The sequence below is a fragment of the Hemitrygon akajei genome, chromosome 25, assembly GCF_048418815.1.
Source record: "Hemitrygon akajei chromosome 25, sHemAka1.3, whole genome shotgun sequence".
Classification (NCBI taxonomy): Eukaryota; Metazoa; Chordata; class Chondrichthyes; order Myliobatiformes; family Dasyatidae; genus Hemitrygon; species Hemitrygon akajei.
The window spans coordinates 39,770,860-39,795,333 of NC_133148.1; the positions used below are offsets into that span (position 1 = coordinate 39,770,860).

Consider the following 24,474-nt stretch of genomic DNA (forward strand, 5'->3'; position numbering starts at 1 on the left):
ATGTTTCCTATAGTGGGGGAGTCTAGGACCAGAGGACACAGATAGAGTGGATGTGGAGAGGATGTTTCCTATGGTGGGAGAGTCTAATACCAGAGAATATAGCCTCGGGATAGAGAAGTTTTCTGTTAGAACAGAGATAAAGAGGAATTTCTTTAGCCAGAGTGTGGAATTCGTTGCCACAAGCTGCTGTGGAGGTTGTCATTGGGTGTATTTAAGGCAGAGCTTGATAGATTCTTGATTAATCAGGCCACGAAGGGATGTGGGGTGGAGGTAGGAGATCGGGTCTGAGAGGGCTGGTGACATGGTGGAGCAGACTTGATGGGACGAATGGCCTAATTCTGTTTCTACATCTCATGGTCTTTTGGTTTTGCCAGACTGCAAGTTCAACTGCCACAGGAGATGTGTGGAGAGAGTGCCCAATGATTGCCTGGGAGAATCCAGCATTAATGGAGGTGAGACATGACTAAGCACTCGTTTCTTTTTATTCCTGGGGCATCCGCATTTGTTGTCCATCCTTTGAAGGTGGGACTGAGCCTCCCCCTCGACCCACTGCATTCCACGTGGTGAAGGTGCTCCCACAGAGGGTTCAGACACAGTAATAACGAAGGACTGGTGATACATTTTCCAACGCGGGGCTGTAGTGGTGGGTCCAGCAGGCTGACCCGACACTTAGTTGCCCTCGGAAGTGGTGGTGGGTGGTGAACTTCCTTCTTGAACCACTGAAGATGATGAATATACCCAGTGAGGCTGACACCACAAGAAACCCTGGGGACCCGCGGTGCTCCTGACGTACATATTGGCTATCTGAACTGGTATTGGGGCAAATGATTTTCTCAGGAGCATTTGATGGCTCTGGAGATATGTCTACACCAAAGGAGATGGTCGTATGAGCAGCCGGTGCAGATCGCAAGTCCTGGTTCTGCGACCACTGACACCAGGCAGACAATCTCTGAAGAGTATTGATAATGGCTGGGGGTCACCCGTCTTGTAAAGACACTGCCCAGAAGAAGGCAATGGCAAACCACTTGTGTAGAAAAATTTGCCAAGAACAACCACGGTCATAGAAAGACCATGAGCGCCCACATCATACAACACGGCACATAATGATGATGTCATACGACACAGCACATAATGATGATGTCTCTGGGCCTATACTCAATGGCGTTGAGGGATGAAACCTATTTGTGTTTACCCTACCTATAACCCAGAGTGGAAAGGAGGTGCAGGTCACCCTCGGGCAAGGTGTAGCACCTGCTTAGCCCCCGATCAGGGTCACATGAATCCATGGGGGCAGGTGGTGGATGGTTGTACGAGCAGCCGGTGCAGATCACAAGTCCTGGTTATGTGACCACTGACACCAGGCAGACAATCTCTGAAGAGTATTGATAATGGCTGGGGGTCACCTGTCTTGTAAAGACACTGCCCAGAAGAAGGCAATGGCAAACCACTTCTGTAGAAAAATTTGCCAAGAGCAAAGACCAAGTATGCCCACGTCGTACAGCGCGGCACATAATGAGGGTGTAGATGATGTCTCTAGGCCGATACTGACTGGAGCTTAGAAGGATGAGATGTGCTTACATTTACCCTATCTATATCCCTTATAGATAGATAGATAGATAGATACTTTATTCATCCCCATGGGGAAATTCAACTTTTTTCCAATGTCCCATACACTTGTTGTAGCAAAACTAATTACATACAATACTTAACTCAGTAAAAAAAAATATGATATGCATCTAAATCACCATCTCAAAAAGCATTAATAATAGCTTTTAAAAAGTTCTTAAGTCCTGGCGGTAGAATTGTAAAGCCTAATGGCATTGGGGAGTATTGACCTCTTCATCCTGTCTGAGGAGCATTGCATCGATAGTAACCTGTCGCTGAAACTGCTTCTCTGTCTCTGGATGGTGCTGTGTAGAGGATGTTCAGAGTTATCCATAATTGACCATAGCCTACTCAGCGCCCTTCGCTCAGCTACCGATGTTAAACTCGCCAGTACTTTGCCCACGACAGAGCCCGCCTTCCTTACCAGCTTATTAAGACGTGAGGCGTCCCTCTTCTTAATGCTTCCTCCCCTAAGGGATAAATTGGTATCCCTCTGTCAAATCTCCTCTCATTCTCCTACACTTCAGGGTATAAAGTCTTAACCTATTCAACCATTCCTTACAACTCAGTGCTCAAGCCCAGGCAACATCCACGTAGTTTTTCTCTGCACTCTGTCTGTCCTGTAGGTACGTTGGTGACCAGAACTGCACACACAGTGGTGGCTGTCCCTTCATGTCCCCACGTATGTTTCTTTTCGACTCCGTCTTGCTTCGGGGACGTGTGATGTCCGAATCCCATTTGCCTTGCAGACCTCCTCAGCCCAGGGGCCGACATGGACGTCAACATGGAGGACGTGAGCGAGTACCCAGACGGAGACAAGGCCGTCACGGCCGACGACTCCGACGAGGCGAACACCAGCTCCGGCAGCACGGAAAACGGTTTCCAGGGAGAGGACGGCCCCAGCAGGATGCTGAGGTGCGCTGTGAGCGGGGGTGGGAAGGACGAGGGGAGGTTACGCTCGCTTTGAGTTTGAACTAGAGGTCATGGGTTAAGGGTGACAGGTGAAATATTTAAGAGGAACCTGAGGCGGGATCTTCTTCAGTCAGAGGGTGGTGGCTGTGGGTTTATTTGGAGTCACAGAAAAGTCCTAACCTGTGCAATCTTTCCTTATAGCATCATCACTCACTCCTCTCTCTCTCTCTCTGTGTCTCTGGTTAGTGACCCCATGGCCTCCAACATCCCTCTGATGAGAGTGGTGCAGTCGGTGAAACAGACAAAGCGGAAGTCCAGCATGACGGTGAAGGAGGGCTGGCTGGTTCACTACAGTAACAGGGATGTCCTGGTAAAGCAGACTCATCTCAGCTCTTGGATCTTTCATTACTGTGCAAAAGTCTTAGGCACACGTACCGTATACAGCCAGGACGCCTAAGACTTTTGCACAGACCTGCAGTAATTTTATGGATAGTGCTGTATTGCTGCCGCAAAAAGAAACACGAATTTCATGACATACTTGAGTGATGATAAACCTGATTCTGATCTGGGTCTCTATTGTGGACTGAGAGTGGGAAGGGGGCAGGGAGAGGGGAATCATGGTTGGGAAAAGAGGAAGGGAGAGGGGAGGGAGCGAGAAGCACCAGGAGACATTCTGTAATGATCAATAAACCAATTGTTTGGAATCAAATGACCTTGCCTGGTGTCTCAGGTCTGGGTGTGTCTGCACCCTCCCTGACACTCCTCCTCTGCCACCTGTCCCACACCCCTCCCGCATCACTCCACTCTCGTCATTAGCAACATCCTTTGCTCTTGCCAGATTTGCAAACTCGCTCTCCACTCCACGTTGACAAATACAGGACTTCGCACAGTACTGTATGTTATACAGCTACCCCCCCCCCCCCCATAACCCTCTAGATTTTGTCTTTTACAAACGTTTGTATGTTTTAAACATGTTCTTTCTTGCAACTTATAATCTTGGACCATTTGTTTGTAGAGAATGTGATACCAGGGCTTTGGTCCCTGCATAAGACCATCTTTACTGTCAGTGAGATTGTCAGTGTGTGATGACCTGAAACCTGTTGTTTCAGATCATTCCAGATCTCCGATAGAGCAAAGCCTCCTTTCACCATAAAGTCGTCTCTCTCACATCTCCGTCCACTCTCCAATATTGAGAGGCAGTTCACTGTAACCCGTTAGCCTGGGAGGACTCAAGTTCCCGGGGTGAAACACGGTCTCGAACAGGACACCCAGATTCCACGCGGACAGCACCCAATGTCGGAATCGAACCCATGACCTCGGAGTTGTGGGGCAGCAGGGCTGACCACTGCGCCAATGCGTCACCTGTCGCTCCTCGGTCCATTTCAGAGGTTGCAACTCAGTCCCGTTTAACAGATCAAACGTATTGCTAACTGGGTCAAGTTTTAACGCACTGAACTGAATTGATTTTATTACTTACATCCTTCATATACATGAGGAGTAAAAATCTTTATGTTACGTATCCGTCTAAATGTGCAATTTATAGTAATTTGTAATAAATAGCACGTACAACAGGACAGTCAATATAACAGAAATACAGTTGTGTCGGCATGAAATAATCAGCCTGATGGCCTGGTGGAAGAAGCTGTCCCGGAGCCTGTTGGTTCTGGCTTTTATGCTGCGGTACCGTTTCCCAAATGGTAACAGCTGGACCAGTTTGTGGTTGGGGTGACTCGGGTCCCCAATGATCATTCGGGCCCTTTTCTTGCACCTGTTTTTGTAAATGTCCCCCATTTATTTTGTAGTTACTTTAGCAAGCCCGTCTGGCAGAACGAGCCCCCCCCCCTCCCCGTTTACACTATGTGGCCAATTAGCCTACTAACCTGAACATATTTGGAGTGCGGGAGGAAACCGGAGCCCCTGCGATCACGGGGAGAACTTACAATCTGCGGGAATTCCACTGAGGTCGCTGCCACTGTCTGTAAGGAATTTGTATCTTCTCCTCGTCACCGCGTACGTTTGCTTTGGGAGCTCCGGTTTCCTACCAAAGGCGGGGTTACACTGGCCGCTGACCCTTGAAGGGAATTCAGTGCATCTGCCTCCCCTCCATTTCTTCACATTGGAAGCAGTTCTTACAAAAGTCTCTCTTTTCATTCAAACCAGCGTAATGGAGTTGCAGAGAATCTAACCTGTCTCACCCTAGCCGGTTGGACAGTTCCCCAGTGCTTCCAAAGCTCTCTCACCCATTGGGCGAATTCCACCGATCCACCTTTCTCATTCATACCATGTTGCAATTCCCTTGGATCTGTCCATTGTGAGCTATTCCCATTGAATGAATTTCTAGTGTTGGCATCCTTTACCCTCCTGGTAGTTGGAATTCCATAGGTTTGCATGTGAATCAGATTCGAGTTTAATATCGCACGCACACGTAGTGAAACTTGTCGTCTTTGCGGCAGCAGCACATAATAATCGAGGGAAAAACTGTGAATTACAGTAAGCGTGTATATTAAAAAGTTAAATAAGTAGTGCAAAAGTAGAAATTAAAAAGTAATGAGGTGGTGTTCATGGGTTCAATGCCCATTCAGAAATCTGTTGGCAGAGGGGAAGAAGCTGTTCCTGAATCATTGAGTGTGTGTCTTCAGGCTCCTGTACCTCCTTCCTGATGGTAGCAATGAGAAGAGGGCATGTGCTGGGTGGTGGGGGTCCTTTTTGGGGCATTGCTCCTGGAAAGATGCTGGGAAGACCAGTGCCCATGATGGAGCTGACTGAGTTTACAACTTCCTGCAGCTTACTGTGATGGAAACCTACCTGTGTGAAACAGAAGGTCTTTTGGAGGGAGGGGCTGCGATCGGGGAGAGAGGGGACAATTTCTGAATCCGGGCAGGAGGGCGAAAGACCCACTCTGAGCTATAACTCTCCTTTGGGGAGCTGGAGGGATTAACATGTTGTTAATCAATGATGTTTTCTCTCAAGGTTGCTGTGCTTATAACAGGCTGGCATTAGCAATGAGAAGAGGGTGTGACCCAGGTGAAGGGGGATGCAGCCTTTTTGGGGCATCGTGTCCTGAATGCCACGTAGGCTTGCTTTGAATCTGAATGGTAGCTTGATCTTTGATCGCACCTTGCTTTGGATCTCAGAATGAATCTTTCTCATCTGTTCTGCCGCTGATCCTCAAAATCTTCCCTTCCAGAGGAAGAGGCACTTTTGGAGGTTGGACTGGAAATGCATCACGCTCTTCCACAATGACACGGGCAACAAGTATTATAAGGTACCGTATCCTCACTGGAATTGCAGTGGTTCGTCATTGTCAAGGTGAGGGGGTCTGGAGGAGGTTCGTGAGAATGATCCCGGGAATGAAAGGGTTAACGTGCAGCGCTATGCAAAAAAAGTCTTCGGCACATGTAAGATAAAAATTCAGTAAAGTGAAGGTGCTTTCAAAGTAATGAAAAGTTTCGAAGTATCAAACGGTAAGAAGCTAAATCAAATCAATATTTGGTGTGACCACCTTTGCCTTTAAAACTGCATCAGTTCACTGTTGTGCAGTTTTATAAGGAAGATCAGCTAGTAGGTTGTTCCAGGCATCTTGGAGAACTTGCAGTGGTCCTTCTGCAGACTTTGGCTGTCTCGCTTGCTCCTGTCTCTCCAGCTAATCCCAGACAGCCTAGATGACGTTGAGATCAGGGCTCTGTGTAGGCCGTACCCTCTGAAACCATGTTAAAAAATACAGGGTCCTCAAGCGTACTGAGTGAGGAGTGATGGCCCTGGGCCTACACTCGCTGAAGTTTAGAAGAATCTGATTGAAACCTATCGAATGTTGAAAGGCCTCAGTAAAGTGGGTGTGGAGAGGATGTTTTTTATAGCGGAAGAGCCTAGGACGAGAAGGCACAGTCTTGGAATAGAGGGAAGTCCCTTTTGAACAGAGACGAGGAGGGTCTGAATGGTAGCTTGATAGCCAGAGGGTGATGAATCTGTGGAATCCAGGTCATTTTGTGTATTTAAAGCGGAGGTTGATAGGTTCTTGATTAGAAAGGGTGTTGGGGCAATGGGGAGAAGGCAGGAGAATAGGATTGAGAGGGATTATAAATCTGTCATGATGGAATGGCGGAGTAGATTCGATGGGCCGAACGGCCTAATTCTGCTCCCATACCTTATGGTCACATGTACCAAATAACAGTGAGAAGCTTGTCATACAGTTCCCACAGATCAGTTCGCTACTCGGTGCAGTGGGGTAGAACAAGGTTCAAAGGTCAATTTCATTGTCAACGTATGTATGTGCAATACAACTCTGATATTCGTCTTCTCCAGATAGCCATGGAATGCAGGAAAAGAACATGGGGGCTTTTGAAAGAAAAGACATCAACTGCACCCCCCACACACGAAAAAGAAAAAGAAATGAAACTCACAAACCCCAAGCCCCATCCCCTCCCTCACATATAAAACTAAAAGATCGTCCACCCGGAAAATGGCAACTGGGACACCAGACCCCAAACCCCCATTCCCCTCCCTCGCGCAAAAAAATTACTGGATCGTCCACACGGAAAATGACAGCTGGGACACCAAACCCCAAACCCCATTCCCCTCCCTCGCGCAAAAAAATTACCAGATCATCCACCCGGAAAATGGCAACTGGAACACCAGACCCCAAACCCCCATTCCCCTCCCTCGCGCAAAAAAATTACCGGATCGTCCACCCGGAAAATGGCAACTGGAACACCAGACCCCAAACCCCCATTCCCCTCCCTCGCGCAAAAAAATTACCGGATCGTCCACCCGGAAAATGGCAACTGGGACACCAGACCCCAAACCCCCATTCCCCTCCCTCACACAAAAAAATTACCAGATCATCCACCCAGAAAATGGCAACTGGGACACCAGACCCCAAACCCCATTCCCCTCCCTCGCGCAAAAAAATTACTGGATCGTCCACACGGAAAACAACAGCTAGACCACCAAACCCCTCACCCCTAACCCCCTCTCTCACACACAAAAGCTAACCGATTGCCCATCCGGAAAATGGAAGCTGGAGCATCAAACCCCAAGCCCCCAGCCAGCTTCCCTCCTACATATAACTACCAGATCTTCACATGGAAAGTGACAGCTGGTACATCATAAACCTCTAACCCCCTCCCTCGCAAAGAGACAACCACAATAGCATCAAACCCACAAACGCACACAAAAAACAGGAACAATGCAGAATAAAGTGTAACAGCTACAGAGAGCGTGCAGTGCAGGTTAACGATAAGGTGCAAAATCATAACCAGGTAGATTGTGAGGATGAGTGACATAAATGAATCTCAAGGCAGTATATGGTGATGTAGGAGCGTGTACCTATTGTATTTAAGGTTGCACGTTTATTACGGGTAACTTGCCACGTAGTAGATGTGCAGAGTATGGTTACAGTAACCTCTCATGCTCTGTCGTTAGTTCCGTTTTAGTCTGGTTAGAGCAGGGCTTAGGCCAGGGAACGATACTCTGACATTGACCATTTAAGGATGCTTAGTTACACTTGACTTAACACGTTCAAGCAAGCTAAGGTCGCTAACGCTTAAGTACATTTGAATATGCTTAGACCGCTTATTTTGTTAGTTTTAGTTTCATTTGTTTTTAACGTTACAAAATTGTTTGCCTTTGCTGGTTTCTTAATAAAGGATCGAATGTAGTTTCTTCAACTTCGAATTCCGTTTCTTTGGAGCGCATCGTACAATGTCAATCCCCCCCCCCCCGACCCCTATTTTTTGTCTCTGGGGGTTTTGGTTTGCTCTAAAGTAACTGCTACAGGTGACATAAATTCCACTCTAACAATAAACTTACTTTGAAAAGAGGAATTGGCGCATAAGGGAGCGATATCGTGGTTTTGTAGCTGCGGAGTGGAAGTGTCGAAGTGTACCCGCGTACAGACTTCTGTCTCTTTGGGCTGATGGGAGCTGGGGGGGGTGGGGGAGAAGAGAGAAAGTCCGGGGATTGGGGGGGGGGGGGGTGAGACCTTTGATTATGCCGGCTGCTTTACTGAGGCAGCAAGCCGTGTAGACAGAGAACAAGATGGAGGCGTAGCGAGTGGATAACGGCAGAATTTCAGGCGGGAGGAAGAGAAGGTAGAAAGGACTGGATTATTATAGTCACCTGTTCCGAGATACAGTGAGAAGCTTGCCTTGCATTCTGTTCCTACAGGTCAGATCACTGCACAGAACATTGAGGTAGAACAAGCTGAAACAATAAGAGATTTGGTCTCCAAATCTGGGGAAGGACATTCTTGTTATTGAGGGAGTGCAGTGTAGGTTCACGAGGTTAATTCCTGGGATGGCGGGACTGTCATATGTTGAAAGATTGGAGCGACTGGGCTTGTATACACTGGAATTTAGAAGGATGAGAGGGGATCTGATTGAGACATACAAGATTATTAAGGGATTGGACACGCTAGAGGCAGGAAACATGTTCCCGATGTTGGGGGAGTCCAGAACCAGAGGCCACAGTTTAAGAATAAGGGGTAGGCCATTTAGAACGGAGTTGAGGAAAAACTTTTTCACCCAGAGAGTTGTGGATATGTGGAATGCTCTGCCTCAGAAGGCAGTGGAGGCCAATTGTCTGGATGCTTTCAAGAAAGAGTTAGATAGAGCTTTTAAAGATAGCGGGGTCAAGGGATATGGGGAGAAGGCAGGAACGGGGTACTGATTGTGGATGATCAGCCATGATCACATCGAATGGTGGTGCTGGTTCGAGGGGCCGAATGGCCTACTCCTGCACCTATTGTCTATTGTCTATTGAGAATGCAGAATAAAGGGTAACAGTTACAGGGAAAGTGCGGTGCAGGGAGACGGTAAAGTGCACGAAGATGGTGAGGTGGGTTATGAGGTTAAAGGAGTGTCTTACCAGACCTATAGTGATAGGGTGGAAGCTGTGCTTGGGCCTGGTGGTCAATATTTGTATCTTCGGCCCAATAGGAAGAGAAAGAGAAGAGGATGTGAGGTGTGGGAGGGGTCTTTGGTTAAGCTGGCGGGCAGAAGCAAGCGAGGGCAGAGTCCATGGAGGGGAGGCTGGTTTCTGTGACATGCTGTCCACAACTCCCTTCAGTTTCCTGTGTTCACGGGCGGAGCAGTTGCCGAACTGAGTCGTGATGGGTCCAGATAGGAAATGCCTTCAGTAAGAGGGTTAGGAAGATCATGGCAAGTGTCTGAGGGAACTTCACTCTGCACCCCTGGGCATTTGGTAGGGCAGATAGTTAACTGAGGGGGTGAGGGAAACCCAGGCACTTTATACCTAATGGCTTTCCATCCATCGCCCCTGTCCACTCAGGAGATCCCACTCTCCGAGGTGCTCTCCGTGGAATCGGCAGACAGCGTCGGCTCCGTTGCCCACGGAGGGAACCCGCCCTGCTTCGAGATCCGGACCGGCAGCGTAATCTACTTCGTCGGCGAGAGAGCCCTTCCCTTCCCGCAGCCAAACTCTGGGAGCCAGAGCGGCCCGGCAGCAGCTCTCGAGGAGGCCAAGGCCTGGGAAAATGCCATTCGGCAGGCCCTGAAGCCGGTCATCTTCCAGGATACGGCCAATGCCCAGGGACACACACCGCGCAGTACGTACCCTTCCCGGTCTACTCGTCTGTCTCAAGCGCTATCCTCTCGCTGAGTCTCAACCACCCCCCCCCCCACCACCTCGCTCCAAGTTTCACCGAACATCGAGATGTTGTTCAACCCTACAGGACCAGCAGCCAAGTTCCCAACTCTATTCTTAAACCCACAGGATCATACCGCACAGAAACAGGCCTACCTCATCCATGCCAACCGAGATGCCCATCTCATCTGGTCCCAGTTACCTGAATTTAGCCCAAATCCCTCTAAACCTTTCCTAAGTCAAGGTTATAGTCATTTAACTATATAGTTGTATACCGTCAAACTAGATGACGTTTCTCCGAGCCAGGGTGTAAACCACAGTAGTCCAATAACCTCTTCTCGGGCTTCCAGCCAGGTACAGGTATCGATTATAACTGACGTTTCGACGACAAACTCTGCCATCTTCATCAGGGATAATGTCTAGTCCGGTGGTATTTATACCCCCATTGTCCATCCCTCCTGATTGGTCAGTCCTCATCCAATCAGGTTTCCACTGTCCCACCTTGTGTACGTTCAAATTGCAGTTCACACCGAGAGTGAGACCTTCGTCTTTGTTAAAATTCTTCTCTAGTTTTATTTCAAAGGCTTCCTTCAGCGGGCGGTCCCAAAGGCCACTGGTTCTGTGCCGTCAAAGTCAATCCTATGGCCATTGCGAACGGAGTGTTCTGCTTCCACCGATTTCTCCGCATAACCCAGACGGTGGAAACCCGCATCGAGGAGCGCAGGAGGTGTATCTGTTTGCGTTACCCCGAGAAATCAGCGGCAGCAGAATTGCAATGGCCAGAGGACTGACTTCGACAACACAAAACTACTGTGCTGCACCAGTGGCCTTTGGGACCGCCTGGTGAAGGGAGCCATTGAAATAAAACCAGAGAAGAATTTTAACAAAGGTGAAGGTCTCGCTCTAAGTAAGAACAGGAATTCGATTGTAAACAAGGTGGAACAGCAGAAACCTGATTGGTCGAGGACTAACCAATCAGGAGGGATGGACGACGGGGGGTATAAACACCACCAGACTAGACTTGCCCGGGCATCATCCCTGATGAAGATGGCAGAGTTGGTCACCGAAGCGTCGGTTAAAGTCGACACCTGTACCCGGCTGGAAGCCCGAGAAGTGTTTGTGCGTCAGATATACTGGGAAAGCGCTGGATCCTTATTCACAGTCGTACACATAACACACAATAATTCAGGAAGGTAAGAATTAAATCTATAAATGAATTACAAAGTCATGAATTACAAAGATAAACAAAGTCAAATGGATAAATTACATGTTGTAGGATACAAAATTATCTGGTGACACTTCGAGTGTGATGCGGCAGGGAGTTCAGAAGCCTAACGGCCCGGGGGAAGAAACTGTTTCCCATCCTGACCATTCTTGTCTTTATGCATCGGAGTCTCCTGCCTGATGGTAGAAAGTCAAAGAGGATGCTGGATGGACGGGTGGGATCGTTGATAATACTAAGGACCCTACGTATGCAGCGCTCCTGATAAATGTCCCCGATGGACGGTAGGGAGACCCCTACGATCCTCTCGGCCATTCTCACAGTCTTTTGTAGGGAGTTCCAGTCCGATGCTCGGCTGCTCCCAGACCAGATGGAGACGCAGCTCGTCAGGACGCTCTCAGTGGTGCTGCTGTAAGATCCAGTGTAGATGGGGTGGGGGGAGCTTCACTTGGCTACCATAACCATGGATTTACCAGCCTCATTTAATTTCTCTACCAACTTCAGAACACTTACACACCGAGAGTTACCATTTAGGTCCCTTTTTGATCCTTCCTCTCTCACCTTTAACCTTTGCCCCTTTGGAAAAAAACTGCATCTCCTGATTACCCTGCCAGCCACCTACAGTCTTGTGCAAAACCCTGAGGCACATATAGAAAGCTGGGCGCCTAAGACATCTGCACAGGACTGTATTTGTCAACGTGGAGCGGAGAGCGAGTTTGTAAACCTGGTGGGAGCGAAGGATGTTGGGAATGGTGAGGGTGGAGTGCCGCGGGAGGGGGGTAGCAGGTGGCAGAGAAGCTGTTGCCGGGGTGGTGCAGGTACAGACACACCCAGCCCTGAGACACTAGGCAAGCTCAATTGATTCCAAACAATTGGTTTATTGATCAGTACAGAATGTCTCTCTGGTGCTTCCCGCTCCCTCCCCTCTCCCTTCCCCTTTTCCCAACTGTGATTCCCCTCTCCCTGCCCTCTTCCCACTCTCAGTCCACGATAGAGACCCAGATCAGAATCAGGTTTATCATCACTCACATGTGTCATGAAACAGTACGGTGTAATACATAAAATCAGTACGGTACTGTGCAAAAGTTTTAGGCACCCTGCATATCTATGTGCCTAAGACTTCTGCACAGGACTTTATGCCCCCTTGTCCTACAATGCTCCCTGTGAAAACTCAAGAAGGTTCCCTGTGAAAACTCAAGTTCAAGGTTATTGTCATTCAACCACACATGTATACGGCTAAACGAAACATCGTCCCTCTGGGGCCGAGGGGTGGAACGCAATGCGTATATAACACTCAGCTCATATCGTTACAGTCCAGCACGTACAGTCACAAAATACTGTTAGCACAAGTCCCTGAGTGTCACGGCCTGAAGATCACAAACCAGAGAAAGCAGGCAGATGCTGGAAATCCAGAGCAACACACACACACATACACAAAATGCTGGAGGAGCTCAGCAGGTCAGGCAGCGCCTGTGGAAAAGTATAAACAGTCAACGTTTCGGGCCGTGACCCTTCATCAGACGTGAATGGAGGGTCCCTCTCTATAACAAGAGAGGGTCTCGACCCACAGCATCGACTGTTTACTCTTTTCCATAGATGCTGCCTGGCCTGCTGATGGCCTGAAGCTTGACAGGGTGACATAAAGAGCGAGGTGCATTTTTATGTAAGAACTGGATTTACAGGATTTTGTGTTGTTGATGTCCAACAGGGTCTTGCAATCATAAGAAAAGCACTTAAGACAAATACTTACATTTGTTGGACCCAGAGAGGCTGCTGCAGTTTAGCCCAATGCCATTTTGACATCCCAGTTCTATCCTAGTTTCACTTCCCAGGGATCCATTGGGGTTCGACTTCTTGCTGGGAATCCTTCGAGCTGGGTCAGAAAGGACCCTGTGTGGTACAGAGATAAAAGTGCCAAAGCCCAGTCCTGCATAAATAAAGCATGTTAATGCATGGGGTCCTCCAATGCATCATGGGGCAGGTATGAAAGAAACATTCGTAGGCCTCGCATCGGCTACTGTTGGGGTAGGGCAGGTTTTAATTTTATACCCAAACAGATCTCTGTTGCCTTAACCTTAGTCTGGTTCCTTTTGGCAAGGTGTAGAAATGAGACCTCTCCAGCTCAAATCATGGATTGTCCATTCCTTGCCCTCCCCCCACCCACCACCATACCGCCATATGTGCTGCCTGACCCGTGAGTGTTTTTTCTCTGCTGAGGTACAGCACGGAACAGGCCCTTCCCACCCTGCAAGCAATGCCCCAATTTACCCCAATTCCCCGATTTAATCCTAGGACTCCTGGGACAACTTACAACCTACCAATGTAGATCTTTGGACTGTGGGAGGAAACTGGAGGAAATCCACGCGGGGAAACTCCTTACAGGCAGCGGTGGGAATTGAATTGAACCCGGGTCGCCTGTACTGTAAACCATTGTACTAACCACTACGCTACCGTGCCGCCTGAGTTCCTCGGCCTTTTTATGTGTTGCTCCAGATTCCAGCGTCTAGTCTCTTGTGTTATTATTGAAACCTGCTCCCGCCATACTTTTTGGCAGAGTGTTCCAGACACCAACGACTTTTGGATGAGAAATCTTCCCTTTACTTTAATTATTTAGCGATACAGTGCAGAGGAGGCCCCTTCGAGCCACGTCACCCCAGCGACCCCACAACCCCGATTAACCCTAACCTGACCGTGGCACAATTTACAATGACCAGCTAACCTACCCAGTACATCTTTGGATTGTGGGGGGAGACTGGAGCACCCCCTGATTCCACGGGGAGCACAGACAGAGAATCCTTACAAAACAGTGCCAGAATTGAACTCCAAACACTGGAATTCCCCGAGCCGTCAAAGCGTTGCGCTAACCGTAGGGAAAAACTCCCTCCCCTTATTACTGAATCATCGACCCACAGGGACAGATCCCCTTTACTGAAAACACAAGGAGTTCTGCAGATGCTGGAAATCTGGAGAGCAAAATGCTGGAGGAGCTCAGCAGGTCAGGCAGCAAACGAGTAAGTCCGCAGTTACTGGAAATCTGAACAACACGTTTTGGGTCAGGCAGCATCTGTGGAGAGGAATAAACAGTTGACATCTCGGGATAGGTGGCAAGGGTGGTGATCTGTTAATTCTACCAGGGCAAATTCCTGTTAGCAAAAGAAGGATGAGGTACAGGACCTGTATCTTATAAATACCTTCATTTCCTGGTTTGGAAAAGTAGTGTAGTGGCACCACCTACTGGAAGCACAAGGGAATTGCGCTCCCAGTGCCCAAACGCTTGTGACACATTCAGCCCATCAGCTCGTTACTAGCTACTAGCACAGTTATCCATCAATCCCACAGCTCCTCATGCATTAGCCACCCACTCCAGTTATTAATTATTAACGCTTTGATTCTTTTGCCACATGAGAGCGATGGAGTTAGTTGAGGCAGGTGTGTTAGATACATTAATGAAGTACACTCAACGGCCACGCTATTAGATACACCTGTACACCTGCTAATTAACGCAAATATCTAATCAGCCAATCATGTGGCAGCAGCTCGATGCATGAAAGCACGCAGACACGGTCATGAGGTTCAGTTGTTGTTCAGACCAAACATCAGAATGGGGCAGAAATGTGATCTAAGTGACTTTGACCGTGGAATGATTGTTGGTGCCAGATGGGGTGATTTGAGTATCTCGGAATCTGCTGATCTCATGGGATTTTCACCCACAACAGTCTCTAGAGTTTACAGAGAATGGTGTGAAAAACAAAAATAATCCAGTGAGCAGCAGTTCCAAGGGTGAAAAAGCCTTGTTAATGAGAGAGATCAGAGGAGAAGGGTCAGTCTGGTTGAAGGCAACAGTAAGTCAAATCACCACACGTTACAACAGTGGTGTGCAGAAGAGCATCTCTGAACACACAACATATCGAACCTTGACGGGCCACAGCAGCCGAAGACCACGGACACACTCTCAGTGGCCACTTTATTAGGGACAGGAGATGCACAGTAAAGCAGCCACTGAGAGAATATGAACAAGTACATGGATGAAAAGAGTTTAGAGCAGGGGATCCTGAATTGAGGTCCACTGGTAAAGGCAAAAAAGGAGAGGAGTCCCTGGTTTAGAGGGAGATGGGTGGAGACAGTTGGTACATGATTGGTTAAATGGATTCAGGCTACAGGGAGATGGGGTTGAAAACTTCAGCCATGATTAAACGGTGGAGCAGACTCAATGAAGCGAATAATCCAATTCTGCTCCAATATCCCCAATGTGTGTGTGTGTGTATTTTGACTCCTCTTTTTTTGGTCTGCAGGACAAGCTTCTGTCACATTCTCCATGACCAACAGCCAAATCCAGGAGAACGTGGTGAGTCATTCAGCTCGAGGTCACACCCTTCCTCCTCAACCATCAGTCCAACGTCGGTAGGTAGGAGAAGCACTACCTCGCTTGTTCCGCAGAGGCCTGTGTCCGATTTCACTGAAGATACAGGAGGAGCTTTACCCTATCGTTAGCCAATGCAGTGTGTGATGGGACAGTGTAGAGGGAGCTTCACTCTGTATCTAACCCGTGCTGTCCCTGTCCTGGGAGTGTGTGATGGGACAGTGTAGAGGGAGCTTCACTCTGTATCTAACCCGTGCTGTCCCTGTCCTGGGAGTGTGTGATGGGACAGTGTAGAGGGAGCTTCACTCTGTATCTAACCCGTGCTGTCCCTGTCCTGGGAGTGTGTGATGGGACAGTGTAGAGGGAGCTTCACTCTGTATCTAACCCGTGCTGTCCCTGTCCTGGGAGTGTGTGATGGGACAGTGTAGAGGGAACTTCACTCTGTATCTAACCCGTGCTGTCCCTGTCCTGGGAGTGTGTGATGGGACATTGTAGAGGGAGATTCACTCTGTATCTAACCCGTGCTGTCCCTGTCCTGGGAGTGTGTGATGGGACAGTGTAGAGGGAGCTTCACTCTGTATCTAACCCGTGCTGTCCCTGTCCTGGGAGTGTGTGATGGGACAGTGTAGAGGGAGCTTCACTCTGTATCTAACCCGTGCTGTCCCTGTCCTGGGAGTGTGTGATGGGACAGTGTAGGGGGAACTTCACTCTGTATCTAACCCGTGCTGTCCCTGTCCTGGGAGTGTGTGATGGGACAGTGTAGAGGGAGCTTCACTCTGTATCTAACCCGTGCTGTCCCTGTCCTGGGAGTGTGTGATGGGACAGTGTAGAGGGAGCTTCACTCTGTATCTAACCCGTGCTGTCCCTGTCCTGGGAGTGTGTGATGGGACAGTGTAGAGGGAGCTTCACTCTGTATCTAACCCGTGCTGTCCCTGTCCTGGGAGTGTGTGATGGGACAGTGTAGAGGGAGCTTCACTCTGTATCTAACCCGTGCTGTCCCTGTTCCATTGACCGGGTGCCACCTGTACCCAGACATTTGGCCTCTTCATTGCCCTCCACATTGGAGCAACACCTGTACACAAGTAGCTCTCAGCCCCGTCTCAGTCTGATCTGTCATGCGTCTCAGACCGCTTTCTCTGCTTCTCTCTCACTAGGACATCGCCACCGTCTACCAGATCTTTGCAGATGAGGTTCTCGGATCTGGACAGTTTGGTATCGTTTATGGAGGTGGGTGAACTTTCAACGTACAGTATAACAGGGCTGAAGAACAGAGGCTCAGCTGGAGCCCGGCAGCCTGCTGTTACCCGCTCAGCTTATGGTCTTGCACTGAATTTAATGCCTGACGATGTTGATTGTATAATTTGGCTTATTTGATTACATTTCATTTTCTATAATGTTTGTCTTTGTTTATGATTTTTAATTTTGTGTCGTATTTTTATGACTTTATTGATACACGTTGGAAATAATTCGGAAGGCTATTGTAAAGATGCGTGAATCGGGTTGAGTTGAGTCGTTCTCCAATCTTGGCGATTTATTTGCAAACGTTTCGTCCCAATATGAGGAGACATTGTCAGTGCGCTGTTAATTGTGCAGTGACGATGTCTCACCATATGGTAATGAAACGTTTGCAAGCAAATTGCCAAGATCGGAGAGCAACTCAACTCAACCCGATTCACGTATCTTTACAATCTATGAACCTGCACTGCACTTTTACTGTAACTTCTGCACTTTATTCAGAATCAAAATCAAGTTTAATATCTCTGACGTTCCTTGTGAAATTTGTTATGTAGCAACAATACTTTGGAATGCATAATAATAAAAATTACAGTAGGAAGTAAATATATATTTTTAAAAGAAAATTTTAATAAGTAATGCAAAAATAGAAATAAACAAGTAGTGAGGTAGTATTCACGGGTTCAGTGTCCATTCAGGAATCGGATGGCAGAGGGGAAGAAGCTGTTCTGAATCATTGAGTGTGTGTGTCTTCAGGCTCCTGTTCCTCCTCCCTGACGGTAACGATGATCTTGCGTGATGGGGGTCTTTAATGATGGAGGCTGCCTTTAAGAGGCATCGCTCCTTGAAGGTATCCTGGATACTACAAAGGCTGGTGCCCATGATGGAGCTGACTGAGTTTACAACTCTGCGCAGCTTGCTTCGACCCGGTGTAGTGGCCTTCCTTCTCACTCCCACACCCGAGGGTGATGCAGCCAATCAGGGTGCTCTCCACGTTGCATCTGTAGGGTGACGTACCGAACCTCCTCCAACTCCGAATGAAATTGTTAATGTTCTACCGTAACGCACCGTGCAATGATTTGATCTGTACGAACAGACCCACGGCAGCTTGGCGCTCGTGGAACACCATTACGGCGCCACCAAACCGGGTTCAATTCCAAGGCAGTCCGGAGGAGAACTTGTTGGGAATGGCTGCCTTGAAAGCAGGGCTGTGGTCAATGAGTAAGTCTGGACATTAGCACAGCAGTTAGCACAATCTCTTCACAGTGCCTGCGATCACCAGACGGGGTTTGATTGCTGTCACTGTCTATAGCAGTTTGCACATTCGCCCCCGAGTGACCGACTGGGTTGAATGGGTGCTTGGATTTCCTCCCACATTCTGAAGACTTACTGACCTTCCGTGGGCACTGTATCGTACAGAGGAAATTTACAGGTCTGGAGGACCTGAGTTATAAGGAAAGACTGAATAGGTTAGAACGTAGTAGATTGAGGGGAGATTTGATAGAGGTATCCAAGATTATGAGGGGCTTTTTCCACTGACTTACGATGGGTTAAGGGTGAAAGGTGTAAATTTTAAGGGGAACAGAGGGGAAACGTCTTCACTCAGAGGGTGGAACGAGCTGCCGGCACAAATGATGCATGTGAGCTAGATTTCAATGTTTAAGAAAAGTTTGGATATTACATGGATGGTAGGGGTGCGGAGGGCTGGTGCAGGTCGATGGGAGTAGGCAGTTTAAATGGTTCAGCATGGGCTAGATGGACCAAAAGGCCTGTTTCTGTGCTGAACCTCTCTGTGATTGTATGTATGTTGGCACTGGAAGCATGGTGGGCCCTCCGGGCCGCCCCCAACACATCCTCAGACTGACACAAACCAATGCCTCTCAGTGTACGTGCGACCAAGTGAGCTCACCCTTATGGGAGTCCGACGTGGCCTGAGCGTTTTCCTGCAGGACTCCGCTGAAATGTGACCAGAACCTCACCCAGCTCTCCCACCACTTCCTACTGTTGCCCCATTGAGATGAAAGCAGGCGTGGGTCCGGGAATCGGAGCAACACCAAAGTTCAAAGGGAATTTTATCATCAGAGTGCATATACCTCTCCACGTACAACCCCGACATTCATCTTCCTGCGGGCATACTAAACAAATCTATAGAACAGTAACTGTAACAGGCTCAAGGAAAGATCAACCAGAGTGCAGAAGGCAACAAACTGTGCCAATGCAAATATAAACAAATAGCAATAAATAACGAGAACATGAGATAAAGAGTCCTTAAAGTGAGATCATTGGCTGTGGGAACATCTCAATGGATGGGCAGGTGAGTGTAGTTATCCCCTTTTGTTCAAGAGCCTGATGGTTGAGGGGTGGTAACTGTTCCTGAACCTGGTGGTGTGAGTCCTGATGTTCCTGTACCTTCTACCTGATGGCAGCAACGAGAAGAGAGCGTGGGGGTCCCTGATGATGGATGCTGCTTTCCTACAACACTGTTTCATGTAGATGTGCTCGATGGTTGGGAGGGTGTTACCCGAGATGTACTGGGCTGAGTCCACTACCTTTTGTAGGATTTTCTGTTCAAAGGCATCGGTGCTCCCCTACCAGCACCCCTGGTACTGAGGCCAAAATACCTGAGAGTTCCAATATAATGTCTGGACTGATTTTGTCTTTTTCCATGTCCTCTGTCAAAGATACCTCAGAGATCTCTTGAGTTGAGGGAGGGAGGGGAGACGATTTATAGTTTCTTTTCAAGAGGGAATTGGATAAGTAATTGATGGGAAAAGTCATAGATTCCTGGAAACAGGCCATTTGACCCACTGAGTCCATGCAGACCGTCCTGGGAATGAGGCCCAAAGGTTGAAACAGAAGTCCAGAGGAGGAGGTCCACTGCCTGGAACCGAGTCTGTGCGAGTTGGAGCCCTGTGCCTGAAGGCCTGAATCTGGGTCGGCTGGGGTTAAAGGACGGTGTGTGCGCGTGACTGGGGCTTGTCCTGCTGCGGTCGTGTTCTGAGTCGTTCCGCTGAGCGTTGTGGGTGTGCGATGTTGGCAGCGGAAGTGTGGCGACACTTGCGTGCTGCCCCCAGTGCTGCCTTGGGCGTGTTGCTCGTTCGCGCTAATGATGCATTTCACTGTGCTGTCCCGCCCAAAGTTCTTAGGCACCCTAACTATGTATATGAGCCTGAGACTTCTGCACTGGACTGTATTTGTCGACGTGGAGCGGAGAGCGAGTTTGTAAATCTGGCGGGAACAGAGGGTGTTGGGAATGGCGAGGGTGGAGCGTCGTGGTAGGACAGGTCTCAGAGGCGGAGTCCCAGGGGGTGGTGCGTTTGCAGACACACCCGGCCCTGAGACACCAGGCAAGGCAATCTGATTCCAAACAATTGGTTTATTGATCATTACAGAATGTCTCTCTGTTGCTTCCTGCTCCCTCCCCTCTCCCTTCCCCTTTCCCCAACCGTGATTCCCCTCTCCCTGCCCCCTTCCCACTCTCAGTCCACAATAGAGTCCCAGATCAGAAACAGGTTCATCGTCACTCATTTATGTCATGATCTTTTTTTGCAGCAGCAGTACAGTGCAATACATAAAGCTACTACAGTACTGTGCGAGAGTCTTAGACACCCTGGCTTTAGATATGTGCCTTAGACATTTGCACAGTACTGTATGTTTTGATATATGTTTGATAAATGAACTTGAATTTTGAATCGAGCACCCGCTTGTCCCAGTCCTCGGGTGTTGGGGAATGAGCAAGGAGGTGGGATTAATATATGCACGGAACATAAAATGTCAACAGGACACGGTCTGTAATGGTGATGGGACTCCAGTACATTGGATGGGTCTTGCAAAGAGCTAGCACGGGGCCCGATGGGCTGAGTGGCCTCCCTTCTCAAGTCGATGCCTTTTGCGCTTTCATTTCCAGGCAAGCACCGAGAGTCCAGCCGGGACGTGGCCATCAAGGTGATCGACAAGCTGCGATTCCCGACGAAGCAGGAGAGCCAGCTCCGCAACGAGGTGGCCATCCTCCAGGTCAGCTGGGTGCCAGAGGGCCATTCGGTCCCGCCGTAAACCCTCCCTCATCAGTGACGCGTTGACAGGGGGGTAGGACGTCTGCACTATACGTGAGACCGCAAGGTATCGGAGCAGAATTAGGGAATTTGGCCCATCGAGATCTGCTTCACCATTCCATCATGGCTGAATTATTAACCTTCCCAACCCCAATCTCCAGCCTTGTCCCTGTTACCTTTGATGCCCTTGCTAGTCAAAAACCTATAAACCTCTGCTTTAAATATACCCAATGGCCTCCACAGCCATTTGTGGCAATGATTTCCACAGATTCACCACTCTCTGGCTAAAGAAATTCCTCCTCGTCTCTGTTCTAAAGGGTTTTGTATTCTGACACCGTGCTCTCTGGCGCTAGACTCCCCACTATAGGAAACATCCTCTCTACATCCACTCTATCTGTGTCCTCTGGTCCTAGACTCCCCACTATAGGAAACATCCTCTCCACATCCACTCTATCCATGTCCTCTGGTCCTAGACTCCCCACTATAGGAAACATCCTCTCCACATCCACTCTATCTGTGTCCTCTGGTCCTAGACTCCCCCACTACAGGAAACATCCTCTCCACATCCACTCTATCTGTGTCCTCTGGTCCTAGACTCCCCACTATAGGAAGCATCCTCTCCACATCCATCCTATCTAAGTCTTGCAATATTCAAAAGGTTGCAGTGAGATCCCCCTCATTCTTCTAAGCTCCAGTGAGTACAGGCCCGGAGCCATCAAACACCCCTCATACATTAACCCTTTTATTCCCGAGATCTAGGTAAGGGGCCCCCAAACTGCTCATGATACTCCCAAGTATGGTCTGACCGATGCCCTTCTTCTCCTCCTCCTCCTTCAGGGCCTGTGTCACTCGGGAGTGGTCAACCTGGAATGCATGTTCGAGACGCCCGAGAAGGTCTTTGTCGTCATGGAGAAGCTGCACGGTGACATGCTGGAGATGATCCTGTCCAGCGAGAAGGGGCGACTGCCAGAGAGGATAACCAAGTTCATGATCACACAGGTAACTGGCCCTTTCTCTCAGTTTTGCCCCAACGAGCCCATGTCACCCAATTACATCACGTAGGCAGTTAACCCGCCGACCGGTGTGTCTCTGGACTGTGATAGGAAACCGGAGCAGTCACGGGGAGGGCGTGCAAACTCCTCACAGGCAGCGGCAGGAAGTGACCTTCAATCACTGGTTCTGTAATGTGTTTCACTCACCACTACCATGATTCCGCATCACCACCGCCAGGACAAAATACGATGATAAACTGTTAGCATCGTCTTCATCCTGCCGGCACAGTCAGAGGTCTAAAGATCAGGACCTCACCACCCCAACTCTGTTAAATACTCCCAAAGCTTGTTAATTAAAGCAGGAACTTAAGAACTCTTGGCATCTGCGATTAAGGATCCTAACCACCCAGTACACGCCCTCTTCAAGCAGGAGGTACAGGAGCCTGATTCAGATTTGTCACCGAGAATCAAAGAAAAGTGCAGAAATAGGCCCTTCGGCCCATCTAGTCTGTGCCGAACCACTTATGACTTGTCTACTCCCATCGACCTGCACCAGGACCACAGCCCTCTGTTCCCCTCCCTACTTATCCAAACTTCTCTTAAACGTTGAAATCGAGCTCACATCCACCACTTGAGCTGGCAGCTCGTTCCCTGCTCTCACCACCCTCTGAGTGAAGACGTTTCCCTTCGTGTTCCTCTTAAACTTTTCACCTTTCACCCTCAACCCATGACCTCTGGTTGTAGTCCCACCCAACCTCAGTGGAAAAAACCTGCTTGCATTTACCCTGTCTATACCCCTCATGATTTTGCATATCTTAGTAAAATCTCCTCTCAGTCTTCTACGTTCTAAGGAACAAAGTCCTAACCTATTCAATCTTTCCTTATAACTCAGGTCCTCCAGACCCAGCAGCATACTCTTGTACTCTTTCAAGCTTGTTTACATCTTTCCTGTAGGTAGGTGACCAAAACTGCACATAATTAATTCTGTGCACAAATTATGCCTCGCCAATATCTTACACAACTTCAAAATAACATCCCAACTCCCATACTCAGTACTCGATGGGCTGAATGGCCTAATTCTGGTCCTGCATCTTAAGGTCACCAATGCTTCTTGCTGAGTTCCCCCAGCACCTTTCCACCTCTGAGCTGAGAAGCAGGACAGTTGGTCTGGTCCCTCCCAGGGTTTTGTATTTCCACATTATCTTCCCCCTCCCCCTCCCCCTCTCCCTCTCCTGTTATACCTTGACTCCTCCTTGAGGCAGCTCTTTAACAAGGCGGTACCTCTCACTCCTCACAGATCCTGGTCGCCCTCCGCCACCTGCACTTCAAGAACATCGTTCACTGCGACCTCAAGCCGGAGAACGTGCTGCTGGCATCGGCCGATCCCTTTCCCCAGGTGGGTAGCCGCGGTGACCAAGATGGCTGCTTATCACTCCTCCATCTTGGGTTCCCCAGACTGCTTTTGGTTCCAGACCTCCCACCCAAACCCCAAAAACCGGGCACTCTATCCACTCGGTACTCGGGTCGAGTGGCCCTCGGAGTATTTGTCAGCCGGTGTTTGGCTGTGGAAGAATCAGTGGTTGCTCGATGAACTCCCTCTGTTAGTTGAATGACCACCGAGAGGCCCAGGGGAGAAGTGGGGCCTGAAGCCCGGTTGGGTTAGGTAGCCAGGGTAACACCCAGGCTAAATGGTAGGACTGTTGAAGCTCGTGATACCAATTTATAACTGGAATGAACCACCAAGCTACACCGTTCCATACGGCGGGTGTGGCAAAACTTGTTGAGAATGTATGTGCAAATTGGCCATCATCTTCTAAAAGAACTAATTTTTCTCCTGTAATTTTAAGCAGAGATTATTACTGCTTAATGAACGAGTGACAATGATTGTGGACGTTTTTACGGAAAATGGTTGCCCTGTCTCTTATTTATGTGTATTTTTGAGGATGATGGTCAATACTGGTAGCTCGAGTAGTTGTTGGAGTTTCTGTCACGTTTATATAGGCCCCTGTTCGCTTGCCTCCGTCCTGATTGGCTACCCCTTCGGTTGACCTTTGAATTCTATTGGCTCGTGTTTCTTTGGCTTTCGGGTCCATGGGTGGCATCTGTTTCGCTGTCTTTACGGAGTTATCAGGAGAGAAAGAAAACATGTCAGGATAGATGCCATCTAGGGGACCCTTAGAGCCGAAGAAATGTGAGCCAATGGAAATCAAAGGTCAGCTGAAGGGGTAGCCAATCAGGACCAAGGCGAGCAAACGTGGGGGTGGCGGTTGTGGAGGGCTGTGTAAGTACGAGCACTCCCCAGGGGAGAAACACCAACAGCTACGCACTGAGGAAGCCTCATTGACTGGTGAAGAAACGTCTGCAAGTGAATTGCCAAGCTCGGCAAACACCGCCAACATCAAACGTGTATCCGTTGTTTGGGTACGAATAAAGATATAACAGGGACACTGACGTAAATGGAATATCCTGAAAAACCTCTTCAAAACTTACTCATCT

At 48.8% G+C, this 24,474-nt stretch overlaps 1 protein-coding gene across 1 annotated transcript in view; it reads left to right on the forward strand.

The window, feature by feature from the left end:
* prkd2 (protein kinase D2) overlaps positions 1-24,474 on the forward strand; it is a 136,718-nt gene that overhangs the window by 98,013 nt on the left and 14,231 nt on the right. The window contains 10 exon segments of the mRNA XM_073029351.1: positions 375-452; positions 2,355-2,520; positions 2,764-2,887; positions 5,705-5,782; positions 9,805-10,081; positions 15,634-15,686; positions 16,856-16,928; positions 20,842-20,948; positions 21,824-21,985; positions 23,276-23,374. Coding sequence (XP_072885452.1) covers positions 375-452; positions 2,355-2,520; positions 2,764-2,887; positions 5,705-5,782; positions 9,805-10,081; positions 15,634-15,686; positions 16,856-16,928; positions 20,842-20,948; positions 21,824-21,985; positions 23,276-23,374 — 1,217 coding nt within the window.